Source organism: Homarus americanus, unplaced genomic scaffold (genome assembly GCF_018991925.1).
Source record: "Homarus americanus isolate GMGI-L3 unplaced genomic scaffold, GMGI_Hamer_2.0 scaffold4060, whole genome shotgun sequence".
NCBI classification, from domain to species: Eukaryota; Metazoa; Arthropoda; class Malacostraca; order Decapoda; family Nephropidae; genus Homarus; species Homarus americanus.
This window is the reverse complement of record NW_024746161.1, coordinates 651,477-669,439: the sequence shown is the minus strand read 5'-3', so window position 1 is coordinate 669,439 and position 17,963 is coordinate 651,477. Positions and strand designations below refer to the sequence as shown.

The window sequence follows — 17,963 nt, the reverse complement described above, 5'->3', positions numbered from 1 at the left end:
TATATATATATATATATATATATATATATATATATATATATATATATATATATATATATATATATATATATATATATATATATATATATATATATATATATATATATATATATATATATATATATATATATATATATATATATATATATATATATATATATATATATATATATATATATATATATATATATATATATATATATATATATATATATGTAATATTCAGAAATTTCAGAGTAATTTCAAACACTGCGCAATTGGCGATACTGAGCTTTCAAGGTCGTCGGAGGGAAGAGAGCGCTCCCTGCACATAGCGAGAGGTTGTGGAACTAGGCCTAAGTGATATTAAATGTAATTTGCCGAATTAATAATGATGCGATTCATGAAGTTAAGGGACTATTATTGAATTTGAAATTATTATAGATCGTTTATCAGTCTGAATAATGTCACGGGTGTCCCAAGGAGTTATTAGTTAGGCGGAAAATATGTCACGTAGGCCTAAGCTAGCGCCTTGGAGAGACGCGACGCTGGCTGGTCCTCAGTCACGTGAAAGCGATTGGACCTACAGGACATCCCTGCGCGTCCGTCCACAGAAATAGTCACGTGGTCTAGTCACCTGTGCTGCGCTATTGCAGTATAACAAGTAAGTCTCATTCAATCTCAGACAGGGTTTAGATAGGGCAGTGATAAAGTAAACTAGAGCTAACAGTGAGTTCATTTCAGGGTTTCCGCCAGAACCCACTTGACTGCGAGAGATTGACTGCCGTTTGAGACTGCCGTTGATGATTGAGGGTGGCGATTGTCGCCATTGGACCGATCAGTGTAGGCCTGTCACTGTTTAGCGGGGTATCAAAGGATCTCTTGAGGGAATCTAGCCGTCTGGGTGCCCAGCTGACGACGGGACGATCGTTGGGGTCATCAGCTCTCCTCTACCTCGGCTCACAATACCACATGTTTCAAGCAGCTTAGTGAAACCCTCTTGCTAACGGGAAGCTAAAGCTTCTCTCAACTGTACAAGGTCTGATTGGCTCACTCCCTTCCGCTTTATGGATGTACCGGGGGGGTAAAGTGAAGCTAGCTGAGTGATACAGGGTCGCACACTGGGGCCAAGAGTCAGTGGAGTTTAGAGGTACACTTTCCAAGGTGGAGAAAGGCTGATTTGGGCCTTCAACTACGGGTGCCTGTTGGTTGTGCCTTAAACGACTACGGAGTGCAGGTGGAATCTGTGTGTGTGTTAGGTTAGGGAGCATGGTTCACGGGTATTGGACTCAGTAACGTCTTTATAATAGTGACAATATTTTTGTGTGTAGTTAATACTATTTTTTCAGTTACTAATGTATGCTGTGTGCATTTAAAATTTCTTTATAGTTTCAATCTCAGATATAACCTTTGTTCCCCAGAGTAGTGTTTAAGTTAGGTTAGGAGGTGTGCATCTGTTGGTGTAACATAATTATATTGAGTGCCCTTAAGGCCTATTCATTGTAGAGTATTTAATTTCTTATTTTTTAATACCATTTCCTCAGTGACTGATATTATTTTGTTGAAAACCCTTAAGGCCTGCATCTGTTGGTGTAACATAATTATATTGAGTGCCCTTTAGGCCTATTCATGGTGGAATTAATAATTTCTTATTTTTATACCACTTCCGCAGTGGTGGATATTATTCTGTGAAAGCCCTTAAGGCCTGTTTCATGTGTGCAAGCAACATTTCTTAATACTTCAAATTTATTGTTGCCTGAGTTTCTAATAATTTCTATATCATGTATAACTTTTATTCCCCAGAGTAGTGTTTTAAGTTCAAGTTAAGAGGTGCGCATATTGGTGTACCATTATTTGATTGTGTTTGTAGTGTTGGAGGGAATATAAGTGTCTAAATTTTACAGTGTGTCTCATTCATCCCAGTCACAGACGCTATCCTTCCACGGGTCACGGACAATTCATTTTGTTAGTAAATTTAAGTGCTCTTGTGCTGGTTCGGGATTTCTCACTAAGGGGCGCTTCCACTGCCATTACCATCTAATAATCTTTAATAAACCCCAAGTCAAGTGAGAAAATAAAGTCCAGTAAATTCCGACCGGTTACATATATATATATATATATATATATATATATATATATATATATATATATATATATATATATATATATATATATATATATACATACATACATACAGTGGGGTATGCTATAACGAACGGATCCTACTACGAATATTCCTATAATGAACGGTTTTACCTATAAAATTGAGAATGCTATAACGAACGAAACTCCTACAACGAAAATTATTTAATTTTTTATTTATTTTTTTTTTCTAATTTATTGTTTTTTTATTTCAAATATTAATGATATTCTTTATTTCAGAGGTTTAGATGCATATTTATGCACTTTTTTACAATTTTTACAATTTTATATATTTTTCAGTGTTAAGTGGTTGTATTTGGGGGCCTGGAACCGATTAATCCTATAACGAACGAATGCTATAACGAACAAGGTTCTAGAACCAATTAGATTCGTTATAGCATACCCCACTGTATATCTTGATAAAATCACACGGGAAAATGGAAACAACGGATCTGGCGAGGTACTGCGTAAATTTAGAATCGCGTAAAGCGGGGTATTACTGTACTTCTTTTTTCATCACTAGTTCTGATCCACTCATTTGTTTGACATTGATTACAAGGTGATGTTATCAAGACTGCCATTTTAGATCCAATTACAGAAAGGTACTGCTCAGCACTTTGAAATTTACAGGCAGCTACAATAAGTGTTTTCTTGATTGGTTTACTGGCAAGTAGGCTAGAAAACCAAAACTCACTGTTGCCATCTTCAGTAATCTCCTAGTTTGAAGATCAACATATCTTTCATGATAATTTTAGGTAGGAAGCAGCTAACAGATTGGGAAGTATTACTGCCTGAGAAGTCATTGAAAGTATAATGTATTGTCTAATGGTAGACCCTGCTTCCATATGGCATCACAAAAATTTTAACCAAGTCCCAGGTTGCTGATATGACTTTCTGCTTTATTTACACAATTGCAGGGTCTCTTACTTTGACAACACAACATATGCTGTACCGGATACAGTGGTCCCTCGGTTAACGAGCGCCTCGGTTAACGAGATTTCTGTTAACAAGTTACCTCCCATAAGATTCTTAAATTCGGTTAACGAGTTTCTTACGAGCCGACCTCAACAAGTTTTGGCTTGCACTGGGCGGTCAACCAGCTGTAGTATTAGTCCGCCAATACATTAATTGGTTCTAGGGCTTAAATTCCTTACTATTTTAGTAAATATCAAGAAGTTTATATATTCAATAATTTTAAAAGTTTAATATAAATTTTTTTAGTCATTTTAACAATTATTGAACATAATTGAAGGTAAAGTGACTAGTTTAATGCGCGGCATCCAGCCCCTTAACACAGCAAACAGGCGTTAGTCTCTCTCTGTTTTCACTGGAGGTAACATCTTGCTTGAGACTCTCTTCAACTAAATGCTTTTTTCTGTGTTTCCAAGCAAATTATTGGTCATTTTGAAATTTATTTTGCATATTGACAATATATAGTGCAGTGCAGTGTTATTTTAAAGAAAATATTCTTTATTTACAACAAGTTTAACTTTAAAAAGCACGTGTTGACATTGTTTGAATCCAGCATGGGGCCTAAGAGATCAAGAAAAGCAATTTCAATCCAAACCAAGCAGGAAATCATAAAAAAACATGAAGAAGGCATTAGAACAAATGCGCTATGCAAAGAATATGGCATGTCGACATCAACTGTGTTGACAATTCTTGCACAGAAAGACAAATTTAAAGAAATGAAAGTGAGAGACAAATCTACAAGTGTGTTTAAAAGTAGATCCCTAATTGCAGAAACTGAGAGGTTACTTGTCATCTGGATTAGGGAAAAACAGATGAAAGGTGGTTCATTTTCTACTGAATTCATTTGTGAAAGAGCCAGGGAGATTTACGGACATTTAAAGACAGATCAACCTGGTTCTTCAGGCACAGAATTTGAAGATTTTCGGGCCAGCAAAGGCTGGTTCGAAAAATTTAAGAAAAGAAGTGACTTTTTCAGTGTTGTTAGGCATGATGAAGCTGCTAGTGCTGATAAGGAAGGGGCAGCAAAGTTTTTAGATGAATTTAAAAAAATGATGGAAGAAGAAAATTATCTTCCACAGCAAGTGTTCAATGTGGACGAAACTGGGCTGTTCTGGAAAAAGATGCCCAAAAGAACATTCATCATCAGAGATGAAGCCTCTTTACCTGGGCATAAACCCATGAAAGACCGTCTCACTCTATTGCTTGGTGCCAATGCTTCAGGGGATTTCCGACTGAAGCCTATGCTTGTCTACCACTCTGAGAACCCCAGGGTGTTCAAACACCAAAAAGTGGTAAGAGGACGGCTTGGAGTTTATTGGAAGTCCAACCGTAAGGCATGGGTGACAAGACAGCTCTTTAATGAATGGGCTGTTGATGTGTTTTGCTCTTCTGTCAAGAGCTACCTAACCACCAATAAACTCCCTTTAAAGGCTCTTCTCCTCATGGATAATGCTCCTGGTCATGACCCTGACCTTGCCAGAAATTTGGAGTATCAATTTGACTTTGTGAAAGTGTTGTTTGTGCCTCCAAACACTACATCAATCATACAGCCAATGGACCAGAATGTAATCAGCAACTTCAAGAAGTTGTACATGAAGAAAATGTTTAGGAGGTGTCATCAGGCAACTTCCAATGATCCTGAACTAACACTGAAACATTTCTGGAAGACACAATTCAACTTCCTGGAGGCTGTAAAATTGATTGTGTCATCATGGCAAGAAGTCTCCACTATATCCCTCATTTCTTCATGGAAAGCACTGTGGCCATCAGTAGTCCATGATTTTGAGGGATTTGAGGAAGAAACAGAGTTGGACCAGGAGATTGTGTCCATTGGTCAGTCATTGGGCCTTGAAGTGGAGGAGGAGGATGTGGAAGAGCTTGTGATGTCTCATGAGGAGGAACTTACTCCTGATGACTTGAAGCAACTGGATGAGATGTTACAGGTAGAGGCTGACAGTGGTGAGGAGGAAATTGAAAGTGATGACCATATGTCAACTAAAGAGTTGAAAGATGTGATTTACTACTGGGAGAAGTTCAGGGAACTGGCTTCAAAGCACCCAGAAGTGGAAAAACTGAACTAACTTTGTGTCATGTTGAGGACTCAGTGGTCTCCTTCTTTAAACATAAGTTAATGGTGAGGAGGACAGATGCCCCACAGACCACAATTGACACTTTCTTCAGTAAAAGGCAGAGGGAACAAGATGCTATCCCTCAGCCTTCCACTTCAAGAAGGAGAGAGGATGTTCATGGTGGAGAATCTGTCAGTCCAGAGGTTCCTGACATTTTCATGGAAGGTGACTCACCTTCCAAGAAGCAGTAAAATGCTTCTCCTCCTCCTCCACTTCCTTCTCTTCTCCCTTCTCCTCCTCCACCTCCCACTTCAAATTCACATCATCATCATCCAGGAGCCTTCTACATACACACCTCAAAGTAAGTGAACTTTTCTACCTTTTTTGTTGAATTTAGGCAATTTTCAGTGAGCTGGAACCAATTACCTAAAAACCCATTGAAACAATGGTTTCGGTTAATGAGATTTTCGGTTAACGAGCAACCTGCTGGAACAGATTGTGCTCGTTAACCGAGGGACCACTGTATATCGTTTCTCCATCTTGATTTATTTATTTTTTTCCATTTCTGTTTTTATATATGGTTGGTTAATCCCCATAAAAAAATAATAAATAAATGTACTGTAAGAAATATTTCACTTCTCTGGGAGGGAGTTGTCTGGTGTGAAATTTCAGGAAAGTTCCACGGCAGATGTCCAATGTGTGTATCTCACTTTATGAGTCATCTCATCTGCCTGTAATATTCTTTCTTTAGGATTCTTATAGGCTTCTTTATGTGTGGTGTTTACTATATTGGAATCCCTCAGCGGATGTGAAAGTCGGCCACTCCAGGTAGCCCTGGCGCCTGGGGACATTAGTTCTTAGACTTACTGGCAATACATAGTTTCTTAATCCTAGCTGTTATGAAATATAGTAGGATGAGGATCAATTCCTCATTTATGGCTGAACCTTGAACTAGGTGAGTGCTCTCTCCTTCTATGAGGTTACATACAAGTCTACAGGAACTTAATGTCTTGAAGCCTTACAACCCCTCTTTGGCTGAGGTGATATATGATTTAATTTTAAATATGAAAGTACGGTACAGGTATCCGCCGATTTACAATAGCGTTGCATTCCTGAAACCCCTAATGTAAATGAAAATAACATAAATTGGGCCCCTTTTAACATAGGTTTCAATGGGATATGTTCCTGGCCTGTCCACCACAGACATGTAACACAGAAAAAAAAAACGATCCTACACTAATTAAGAAAAAAAATAAATAAACAACACCCACCACCCACAGAAAAAATTATCCTTCTCTCATTGAATATATACAACACTCACCATGCACAGAAAATACGATCCTACTCTTAAAATAAAAAAAAAACATTACTCACCACAATAATAACAAGCATGGTCGTCATCACATATCCCCTCTGAGGCTAAGGGAACTCTTATTGATGGAGTGGTGACATCACTGACACTGGCACAGCCTCTGGGGGGTCTAGAGAGGTTAGTGGAGAGACTGGAGATTGAGTTGGAATCGGAGTCCAAGGAGGTGCTGGAGTTGTAGACTTCGGCCTGGCTTTAATTAAGGTGAAGAATTTGGCTGGGTCTGGAGAAGCTGTTGATGAAGAGATCCCTTCCTGGCTGCTGACCCCAGATGTCGACAGTCCTGACTGTGACTGGGACTTGAAGAAGGAAGTGATGGATGTCTGTCTGTCTTCTCCAGGTACATTCCCTGTAATAAAACAACGGCTTCTCCATCGCTGCCTTCAGTGAAGCACTCCTGTTGAAGTTGGGATCATTCTCAGTCAGGATCTCCATGTCAGAGTTGACATAGTCAATGGAATTGCTCAAATGTTTCCAAGTCTGCATCATGGGCAGAGGGTTATCCTCCTCAGCCTCATCAGCTGACTCCTCCAATGCCTGCTGCTCCTGAGCTCCTTGGAGTGGCTTTCCAAGATTTTGGCCACATTCCCCTCATCTACCTCCTGAAAGCTGACCTCCTGGGAGAAGTTAATGATGTCATGGTGTATGGCTACAACATCGGGGAAGCTGCCAAAGTCATGCATGCACTCAGGCCTAACTTTCCTCCACATGCTGATCATACGACTGTGTATGACTTCCTTCTATGACTTGTTGATGCGCCTTATAGCATGCTTGATGTCGTAGCTGCACCAGAATTCTTTGATCAGCTTTCCCTCTCCATCAGTCACTTCAAACAGCTGCGCCATCAGTCGCCTCAAGTAGTAGGCCTTGAATGTAGTGATGATGCCCTGATCCATTGGCTGGATGAGTGAGGTGATGTTCAGGGGCAGGAACATCACAGTAATGTTATCTGTCTTCTCACTTATCGTAGGCGGGTGCGAAGGCACATTGTCGACGATCAGGAGAAACTGGTTGGCTATGTTCTGCTCGGTGGTGTACTCCTTTTGGTGCTTGGAGAGGTAGCCAACCACGTAAGTTTGGCACAACTCCATCAAGACCCAGGCCTACTCGGAGCATCGGATGACTGGGAGGTGCTCCTAAATGAAATTCTAAGAACTCTAGGGTTCTCCGGGCAGTACACCAGTATTGGAGTAAGTTTAAGGTCCCCCTTAGCATTGCCTTCAAGCACCAGCATAAGACAGTCCTTGGCCGCCTTGAAGCCTGGCGCAGTCTTCTCCTCCTTGGCCAGAAAAGTCCTCGATTTCATCCTGTTCCAAAACAGGCCCATCTCGTCAAAGTTCGGGACCTCCTAGGTGGTGTATCTTCCTTCTTCCTCTTTTGCCTTCAGGAGTGCTGGGAAGGCATCAATACTCTCTACATCTGCACTGGCTGCTTTACCAGTCAGACAAAGTTTGTGGAGATTGGAGCGCCTCTTGAACCATTGAAATTGTCCATAATTTAACTTGAAAGGGGTCTCATCGGCACTGCTCTCACTATTCTCTGCCTTCAGCATCGTCCACAGGTTGCTAGCCATTTCCATGATGAGCACCTTGGAGATAGGCAACCAGCATCGATTCTGGTCTTGAAACCAGTCCTGCAGTAGCCTCTCCGTCACAGGCTCGCACTTCCTCAGGGGCCTAGAACTGGAGCTTGGGGTCACATTCTGCACCATGGCCTTCACTTCTGGCACCTTCTTTATAATACAGTAGAAGTCCAAAAATCTGGACTGCTTGGGGATTGGGTCCGTCCGGATTTTCGGATTTTCCGGATTCTCAGGCAGTACTTTTAAAATTCAAATTTAAGGAGGAATAAAGAAGAGATGAACAGGTACATTTTGATAGTTTATTCATTAGCAAATATAGCATGCTTCATTTATCAAAACGAGCAGTTTTAAAGAAAAAGCTGTGAATTCTAGAATTTTATTCTTTACCTTTTTTATATCATAAAAGCCCGCTAAATTAAAAAAAAAAGTTTGAGTTTTCGAAAAGTCCGGATTCTCGGGTGGTCCGGATTTCTGGCATCCGTATTTTTGGATTTTTACTGTTGAGACCGTTGACTGCACCACACCAACTGCTCTCGATCCTTCTCCTTTCTCTTGCTGCTTAACAATGTCTAGCTTTGGCTCCAGAGAGATAGTCTTCCTTGAAGCCTTGGCTTTCCCAAAGGCAGAAGAGCCAGTAGGACACTTAATAGCCATTTTCAAAATTATACAGTTACACTGATCTCTTCAGTCACCAAAATAGAGCAAAGTCACTTCACAATCACTAAAATTGGCAAATTATCACAGCGATAAAAAGGCTATGCAAGATAATATACACTGTTCACTTCACAGTCACCAAAACAGCAAAATCTGAATGTAAATGTTCTCCTCTTAACAATAACGGCAAAGTATCACAGCGATCACAAGGCTATACAATGATAAATAACAATGACATTGGTTACACGATCCAGGGCAGGAAAGATCACATTGGAACAAAGAGTAAGACTGTAATACACAGGGTGGAGTGCGGGTAGGTGACGTTGTGCGGAGGATGGCAAAAGCAGTTTTTGCTCATATCGGTAATCTGGGATTTGAAAAAGTGAAGGGAAGGATGTGCTTCTCCAGTGTTTATACATCTGTGTCAGCGAGTTTATCCTCATGATAACAGTCTTTAATGTGGATTTTGCCAAACGTAAATTGTTCAAGGGTGTTTAAACTTAAGGATCGTTAACATGGAATATCATAAAATAGATGATCGTAAATCAGGATTTACAGTACTGTACTTGTATTCTGAAACTAAACATCAATAGATAGTATTGTACAGTCAGGGTCAAAAGTCTTGAACAATTAGCAATATCTGGCATCTTCTTCTGAGTTATAAATATATGATTGGGTTATACTAATAACACTACTTGTCAGCACATATTATGCCTGAACCACAAAATGGGATAAAACTCTCCTTAATACCTAAGATCTTCAGGTACTTACATGCCAAATACTGTCAAGTGTTCAAGACTTTTGACCCCGACTATACATGTACTGTATACAGGTAAACCTCGATTTATGGTCTCTCTATGTATGATATTTTGCTTTAACAATGGCATTGTTTTAAGACCACCTCCCTATTTACGATAAAAAAGAAAAATTCACATTAATGATGGCCATCGTCCAGCCAAACTCGCCGACGTGCAGAATACTTAATACTGTACAGGTATCCTTTGTTTAACAACTGGGATGCGCTCCTGAAAAACCTATCGTTACTGTGAAATGATTGCTAAATGAGGGATAACGAGAAATTATATCCTAAACTAGAAATAATATCCATGGAGATGGCACTTATTGTGTAGCCAAGTCTCCTAGTCACGACCCAGTAACATCCAAAGCAGGTGAGGCTGAGCTTTGAGCTATGCTATTATTCAACACATAATTTCAGGATTTCAGGTAGACACAATCATTCAAACAGAATGTGCAGAAAAAAAATTATCATCAAATTGAAAAACAAAGAGAATAAAAATATCTTATGTTTGCAGGTGTTAGTGTGTAATCGTTGGAGGGGAAGGGGGGGAACAGGAGAGGGGTGCAGTGTCGGGGATCTTAGCCACCCCTTACCAGGCCAAGCTATGAGCTGTGTTAATGTTCTTTTTCAACTCGTAGTTTTGCGTAAATATATGGTGTTTTTATTTATTTTTTACTCTAACATGCACACACAACCGTTCATACATAATGTGCAAAAATAAAATAATCATAAGGTCAAAACAAAAAGGGAATAAGAATTTTTTACGTGTACTGGAGTTAATCCACAGAACGGTGGAGGGTGGGGGGGGATAGGCATGGGTGATCTCTCAACTGTTCTCTGTCTTGTGTCCCATGAAATGATGCCAAATGGCAATGCATTATATTTTTATTTTATTTTATTTATTATTATTTTTATTTCTTATTCACATTTACAGTAATACCCCGCTTAACGCGGTTTCGCTTAGCGCGATTTCACGTATACGCGGTGCCTCGCTAGAGCCGAACTTTCACTTCACGCGAGTTTTTTCCACGTATACGCGGAGAGTGTCCGGCTCGAGACGCTATTTTTAGATTCGCCCCACCCGCCTGCTCCCGCCTCCTCCCTCCGCCTGGGCAAGCCGCGCGCGGTAAGGTTGCGCAGTGCATGTCTCTGTTGCGTTATCACTGACGTCATATGACATATCGGACTGTGATTGGCCATGCATCCCTACCCCCCTCTGCTGCTAGCTGTAATTGGCTTAAAGTATTATGACGTGTCCACCCGGGGGAGGGAGGGAGGGTGGGAGGAAAGACGACGCTTCACCTAGCCGCGGCAGTTTCACCCCTCCAGGCCACTCCGTGTATACGTGAATCCATTGTTCTGTGAAATGGCTTCCGCCGGACCACCACCGCCACCAGAGAGAGACCTTTCCTAACCTGGACCCAGCCGCCCTAAGCCCGAGAAGACATGCCGTGGTCTAAGCTACGAAGTGAAATACCTGATCATTCAAGATTTGGAGAAAGGAACACGGCAAGTTGATCTCGCGCGCCAGCATGGCGTCAACGAATCTACGATTCGCACTATCAAGAAGGATGCAGCCAAGATCAAAGAGCACATGAAAATCAAAAAGTCTGCAGGTGCTTCAATGATCAAGTATTGCCAGAACAGGGTGCTGGCAAAAGTGGAAAATTTGCTGGTGAGTTATTTGATTCGTCAGGCGCGACGCAACTTGGCGGTGGACACGCGCTCAGTGCAGGAGTACGCATGTGAACTATACGCAGCAGTGTCACGTAAGCTGGGAATTGCAGAGCCCAAACCCTTCACTGCTTCCTCTGGTTGGCTGCATAGGTTTAAGAAGAGGAACAAGATCACCAACATCAACATTGGTGGTGAGGAAGCGAGTGCTGACCGTGTGGTGGCTAGAGATTTTCCTCCGTTCTTACGTGAGATTATGGAGGAAGGACAGTACACCGACGTTCAGGTGTTTAACATGGACGAATCTGGTCTTTTCTGGAAAAAGCTACCTTCCAAGACCTTCATTGTAAAGAATGCCAGCAAGATTCGGGGCCGGAAGATGCAGAAGGAACGCATCACCGTCCTGTTTACCACCAATGCCTCCGGTACCTGTAAACCAAAGTTATCGGTGATTCACACAGCCCGCAAGCCGCACGCCTATAAGAATATGGACATGAACAAGCTTAATGTCCACTGGCTAACCCCACGTAAGGCGTGGATGTCCTCTTCTCTGTCCCTCTTCTGGTTTGACAACTGTTTTGTTCCCGACGTGAAGAAATTCTGCGAGCAACAGAATGTTCCATTCAACATTTTGTTGCTCCTTGACAACGCACCTGGACACTCGCCCCTACTTATGGATCGTCACCCCAATGTAAAAGTGGTCTTCCTTCCTCCCAACACTACGTCATTAATCCAGCCCATGGACCAGGAGTTAATCTGCAATGTGAAAGCTGTGTACTCTGCAAAGAAGTTCAAGCTCCTGAACGACTCTACCAACACCAAGGATGAGTTGCGTAAGATGGATGACACCGACAGCGAGAGTAAAAGCGACGAGGACAAGGAACAAGAGGTGGTGACTCAAGAAGTTCTCGTCAAACAATTTTGGAAGAAGTTTAACGTCAAACAAGCTGTAGACTTCTTGGTGGAGGCATGGGATCAGCTGTCTCTTGCTACAATTCGTCACGCATGGAGACATGTGTTGCATGGCATACCAGCTGAGAGGAGGAGTGAACCTGTGACTAGTGAGGTTCAGACTGTTGCAGTAGCAGTGGACCTTGCCAGAGAAACTGCGCTCAATATTACAGCTGAAGGCTTCTCCGAGACCACCAACGAAGACATCCTGGAGGTGATCAGAGATCCTGAAGTGACTGCCGACGAGATGTTGGAAGAAGATCACGTCAGTGAAGAGGAGGAAGAAGGTGCGTCATTCTCCGAAGAACACAGTTTAAGTCATAGTGATATTAAGGGTGCCATGGAGTGTGCAGAGAAAATGAAGTCCTTCCTTTCCCGCGACAATGACGATGACCGCTATGAAGTCTTCCATACCCGGCTGGTGCAGGCTATGGAGCCGTACATCACGGTGTATCAAGACAACATAAACACCAGCCGTCAAAAATGCATAACCGAGTTCTTCGCCCGCAACCCACCACAGCCAGCCCAAGCCAGTGATAGTGACAGAGGTAGAGTCAGTGAAGATGACTTTGAGGGATTTGTCAGGGAGGCCATAACAAGTGTGGGTGACAGTGATGGTGACTCACCTGAGGGCCAGTAGCCTGCCCTCTGCCTCGGAACCAGCCTCCATCCCCGTACGCCGACCCATCTCTTCTACTAACGTAAGTGTTCAACATAACTTTTAGTTTTCCTAACCTAACCTTTATTTTTCCTAACTTAACCTTTATTTTTCCTAACCTAACCTCTTCTATATTACTTGTTTTTTCATACCATCATAAAGTTAAGATAAAATTTTTACTACAACATAGTTGTGTGTCGTCAAAAAGTGGAGTTTGGGGGTCGGGCCAGTTTCTATTGGAATTAATCCCACATGTTCTGTTGTTCACTTAGCGCGGTTTTCACTTAACACGGTACCCTGTGGGTTCTATTGACCGTGTTAAGCGGGGTACAACTGTACTGTGATTGTGAAGGTTTTGTGATCGAAGTGCTTTTGCTCTGTTTATGTGACTGTGAAGTGAGCAGTGTTACTTTGAACATGACTAGCATTCTGTTGCTGAAGGTTCCTGCATCTGGGAAGGCCAAGGCGCCTAGGAAAACCGTGTCTCTGGGGGTGAAGCTGGAGATTGTGAAGCGGCCATGCTTGTTCTTAATGATGTGGAAGTGTTTAAATGTTTTATATTTATTTTGTTAGTGTAGGTTTTGTGTGATACATATATGTGTGTTGGCCTAGCTGGGAGCATATCCCAGGAACGTAACCCCATCATAAATTGAGGTTTACCTGTCCAGTACCTGTATATGGAAATACGTAATGATATTTGTTTAAAGATTTTCCGGACAAATTAATGACTTTAATTTTACTTATAACCAGAAAACAGAATTATCTTCTGATTGTCATAAACAAATAAGTTTTCTATATTTTCAGGTGTTTACATCATTAAGTCTTGGGTCTCTCGTCATTATCACAAGATGTGCCAGTGAACGCAACTGTAAAACTTATCAGGAGGTCAGTGAATCATAAGTTTGATGGCTTTAATACTTTGGATTGTGCTGCAAAACGATTTCCATTAAAAAAATTACACTTGGATTGAGTAAATATGTTTAGTCAAAGACACTTCCTTTTTTTTTTTTAATACCAGGTGTGCATGGCATACTACCGGGTGTTCATGGCATACTACCAGGTGTGCATGGCATACTACCAGGTGTGCATGGCATGATAACAGTATGGATGGCATGATAACAGGTGTGCATGGCATGATAACAGGTGTGCATGGCATGATAACAGGTGTGCATGGCATATAATAATAATAATAATTTTAGTAAACGGTTTATTAATAGAGTTGCAGCCAGTGGCTGAAAATATACAAACTTACATTTGATTTAGACAATGATATGTGTTGAATACATTTACAGGGCTGTACAGTACATAAATCAGGCCTGACATTGCATCAGGTCAGGCCAGTTACACAAGACCCACTAATCCCCCACAGCTCCATGGGAGTGGAAAATAAGTCTTTGCTGTAACACTCAGCTTAATTTTTTTTTCTAGGATTAGCCCACCAGGGCACAGATCAATGACCCACATCAGGGCCTAGGGGCAAAAATATAATAATACTATTAATATTAGTAATATCTCCTTTAGCCGGAATCCCTCAAACCCGGAACTCTTCGATAGCCTGAATTGAAATTTTCTCGGAAAATCCTTCCCATAGCCTGGTAATTTTGGCTTTGGGAATGATTTTCCGAGGGGCACATTTTCCGGAAAATTCCAAGAAAATTTGCCCAATACTGTACCCTGAAAATTTGGGGGATGGGAGATTTTTTTCCGGGTTTGAGAGATGAAAATCAGGTGCAATTTCTGGAACTTCCGAGGACATTTTTCAGTTACGTGGAAAATTCCAGAAAATTCTGGGATTGAGGGTATTTTTCCCGGTTGAAGAGATGATGTAATGGGCAATTTCTGGAACTTCCGAGAACAGTTTTCTATTACCCAGAAAATTCAGGAGAATTCTGGGGATGAGGGATTTTTTCCGGCTTTGAGTGAGTCGTCTCGTTACTTGGAAATCTCCCATTCCCTGAAGTGCTCTATGCCAATTGTTCCGACTAGCAGAGATAGCACTGTAATAAGAATAATACAGTAATAATAATAATTAATAAAAATTTATAAAAAAAAATATATAAAATTAAAAAATAATATAATATAATATAATGTAATAAAGGACCATAAATAAATACACACAAAAAAAAAATCAATAGTGAGAAACGATATTCAGTGAACCCTCGAATATTTGGACCCCACAAGTCCGGATTTCGGAAGATTTGGACAAAAAAATTGGGGGTTCTGGGCTAAGAAGCCTCCATAAGAAGCATTCCCAAAACAAGGTGAAGGTAGTTTTATGCTTAAAGTTTTTATCTTATAAATTGTCACAGACTAAACTGAGCAGAATATAACTTGCATTGCTGGAATCCTTGGAAGAGAGTGAATGATTTGAGTATGGGCATCCCATAGTTTGCACAAGAGATAAAATTTTTAGTCCTTTAGTGTAGTACATTTGAGTACAAAGTGAGTACAGTAATATTTTGTTCAAAATTATGGCTTTTTCACAGGAAAAAGTCTGTATAACCAACCTCAGTTGTCATGTAGGAACGCGCAACATAAGCCGCCACCCTTTAAGGGCTTGGCACTCTTACAACTTTTACGTTAATACTCTGACCTGGTAGCATGACGCGAGAGGAAGGCCCATGGGTACATGTAAGTATAGTATTGAGCATTAGGGAAAGAACAACGGTGAATACTATAGGTGAATAATATACCCAACATACAAATAAAATGTTTATTAAAACACAAAAATGGTTACAGAAAAGACATTGTATGCACCCAAAAATGGGAACTCCTGGTACCATGCCCTCAGGCTCAATTTACTTGCACCACTACTGGGTGTACACACACCATAACACACATACAGTGAGTTCTGCTATAACGCGTGTTTTGACAACGCGAATTGGCTCTAACGCGATTTATGAAGAGAGGAACGATATTTGTATAACGCGAACGCTTGTTTGCTGTAACGCGATTTTTGCTCACTATTTCTCCAATTTTGTGGTATTAACTGTGAATATGGTAAAGAAGGATATCTCCAAGAAGCGTTCTGGTGATCGCATTCCCGGTGATGATCGTAAAAGAAAGGCTATAACCCTTGAAGAGAAGCTCGATGTTATCTACCTCAAAATCACCCTTCTCCCCCATCAAGTTATATTCATATTTTTTCAAGGTAAAGTGTTACATTTACATTATGATTTCATTATTAGATATGAATGTAACATTTAATTAGACTGTGCTATCCTTTGTGTTAGGCTAACTACTAAATTTTTTTCGATTTCGAGTAGTAATCTGCACCTAACCCTATTTTCTCCATAAGCCCTGTTATTTCTATTATGCGAATTTCTATAACACGATGTTTTACAAGAACACAACTATTGCGTTATAGCAGAACTGACTGTAAACTCTTACAGTACCTAAGCACCATTAAAACTAGTGGCACTTGCCAGTACAACACTCAATACCCCAAGGGCAATACTCAAGCGGCCGCCATGGGAGTCTCATCACCAAGTGGCACCTTCCAACAAACTCTGATAATTACGGTGGAATAACACCACCACACCAATAGCCCTACTGAGCTATGTACTCATCCACCAATGATGGGGGCTGACAGTTGTTTGTGGAGCTTGATGATCCGGGGTCATCACGTGGGCATAGCGTTAGGGGAAGACTGGCCAGCTATGGGGCCCATAGGTGGTAGTGGAGCTTCTGACGGTCAAGGTTCATGGGGATAACCGATTCTACTGGACCTCAGACATCTCCACAGACTAGTGGATATGTCATCCACGCTACAGACACGGCCTAGGCTGCGATAGGGACCTGTGGGTGAGGATCGTGGCGGCTTGCTGACGGTTTGAACACGAACATCAACGTTTCAAAGGGACATTAAGGATGTAAAATGCTTCACTCAAAGCACATTAACTACGTTACTGTAACACTTGCACACTGTACACACTGACGTTTGAAGACTACGAACTCAGTTCCATTCCCTACTATTCTCTTTACAAACAATGCTCTTACTGTGCTATCAAAAGCAAGAATTAAATTGATCACAAAAGGTTGGATGGCAATCCCGGTAAGCAGGTCCCAACACGCAGCACCTTACTACAAACACGAGGAGCAGATTCAAAAGTTCCCTTCAGGAATATTAACTAATTCCTTAGTTAACCACCCTACAACAATTTCACTGTGATTATCAGGGTCTCTGATATTCATAGGTGAAAAAAGGGTTTACAGGCCTCGGTAGATGCCAAAAGAGTTTACAAACTCGGTCAACACAAATACGACATCTCGATGACGTCATCAAAGAAACAGAGAAAACGGAGGACGTTTCCACTGGGAGACTCAGAAGGTTTTGTAGACGTGTAAGCGTAATATGAATCAATAGGTTTTAACAGGCTAGGCGTCATTATGATCATGACAGTCAGGATAATATGTACTGCATTTTTGGTGTTTTTTATATCATTATTTTTCGTTTTTTTATACATTTAGTATATTCACCGGAAGGTTCGGACAATCGTCTTTTTCGGACAGGTGGTCCACCCTTTTCTTCCGGATCTTCGAGGGTTCACTCTACTGTATGTATGTTGTGTTGTCAAAGTAAGAGAAACAATTAAAACCCTGCAATTGTGTGTAAATGAGGAAGAAAAATTAGCAACCTCGGACTTGGTTACAATTTTTGTGATGCCATATGGCAGCAGGATCTACCATTAGACAACACATTATGCTTTCAATATCTTTTCAGGCGGTAGTACCTCCCTGTTTGATAGCTGCCTACTACCTACGCTCATATCCTATAGATTGTGAAATTTTCAATATATTTATTTAACCAAACTTTTAGATAAATTGTTCTGGATGATTATTGTAAAGAAATAAGTTTCTCACATAATTAGAACTGTCTTTACAGATTCCAGTAGTTTAGACTCGAGGAAACCTTCCCCAGCACCCAGAAACGTTCTGTTCTGGGGAAGTGGGCTAGTTTCCGTCTGTGCAAGATGTCCAGTTTCGACCTCGGAACTTTTTCCAGTAACCGGAAAAGGTTCCGGGGATAAGGAATTTTTCCGGGTTTGAGAAAGTTGTCTCATTACCCGGAAATCTCTCATCCCCGGAAGTGCTCTGCACCAATTGTTACGGTT

At 41.0% G+C, this 17,963-nt stretch overlaps 1 protein-coding gene across 1 annotated transcript in view; it reads left to right on the top strand.

Annotated features, from left to right (window-relative positions):
• LOC121878952 (putative sodium-coupled neutral amino acid transporter 7) overlaps positions 1-17,963 on the top strand; it is a 77,693-nt gene that overhangs the window by 24,211 nt on the left and 35,519 nt on the right. The window contains exon 3 of the mRNA XM_042385404.1: positions 13,654-13,734. Within this exon, the coding sequence (XP_042241338.1) occupies positions 13,654-13,734 (81 nt within the window). The remainder of the gene's footprint in view (positions 1-13,653; positions 13,735-17,963) is intronic.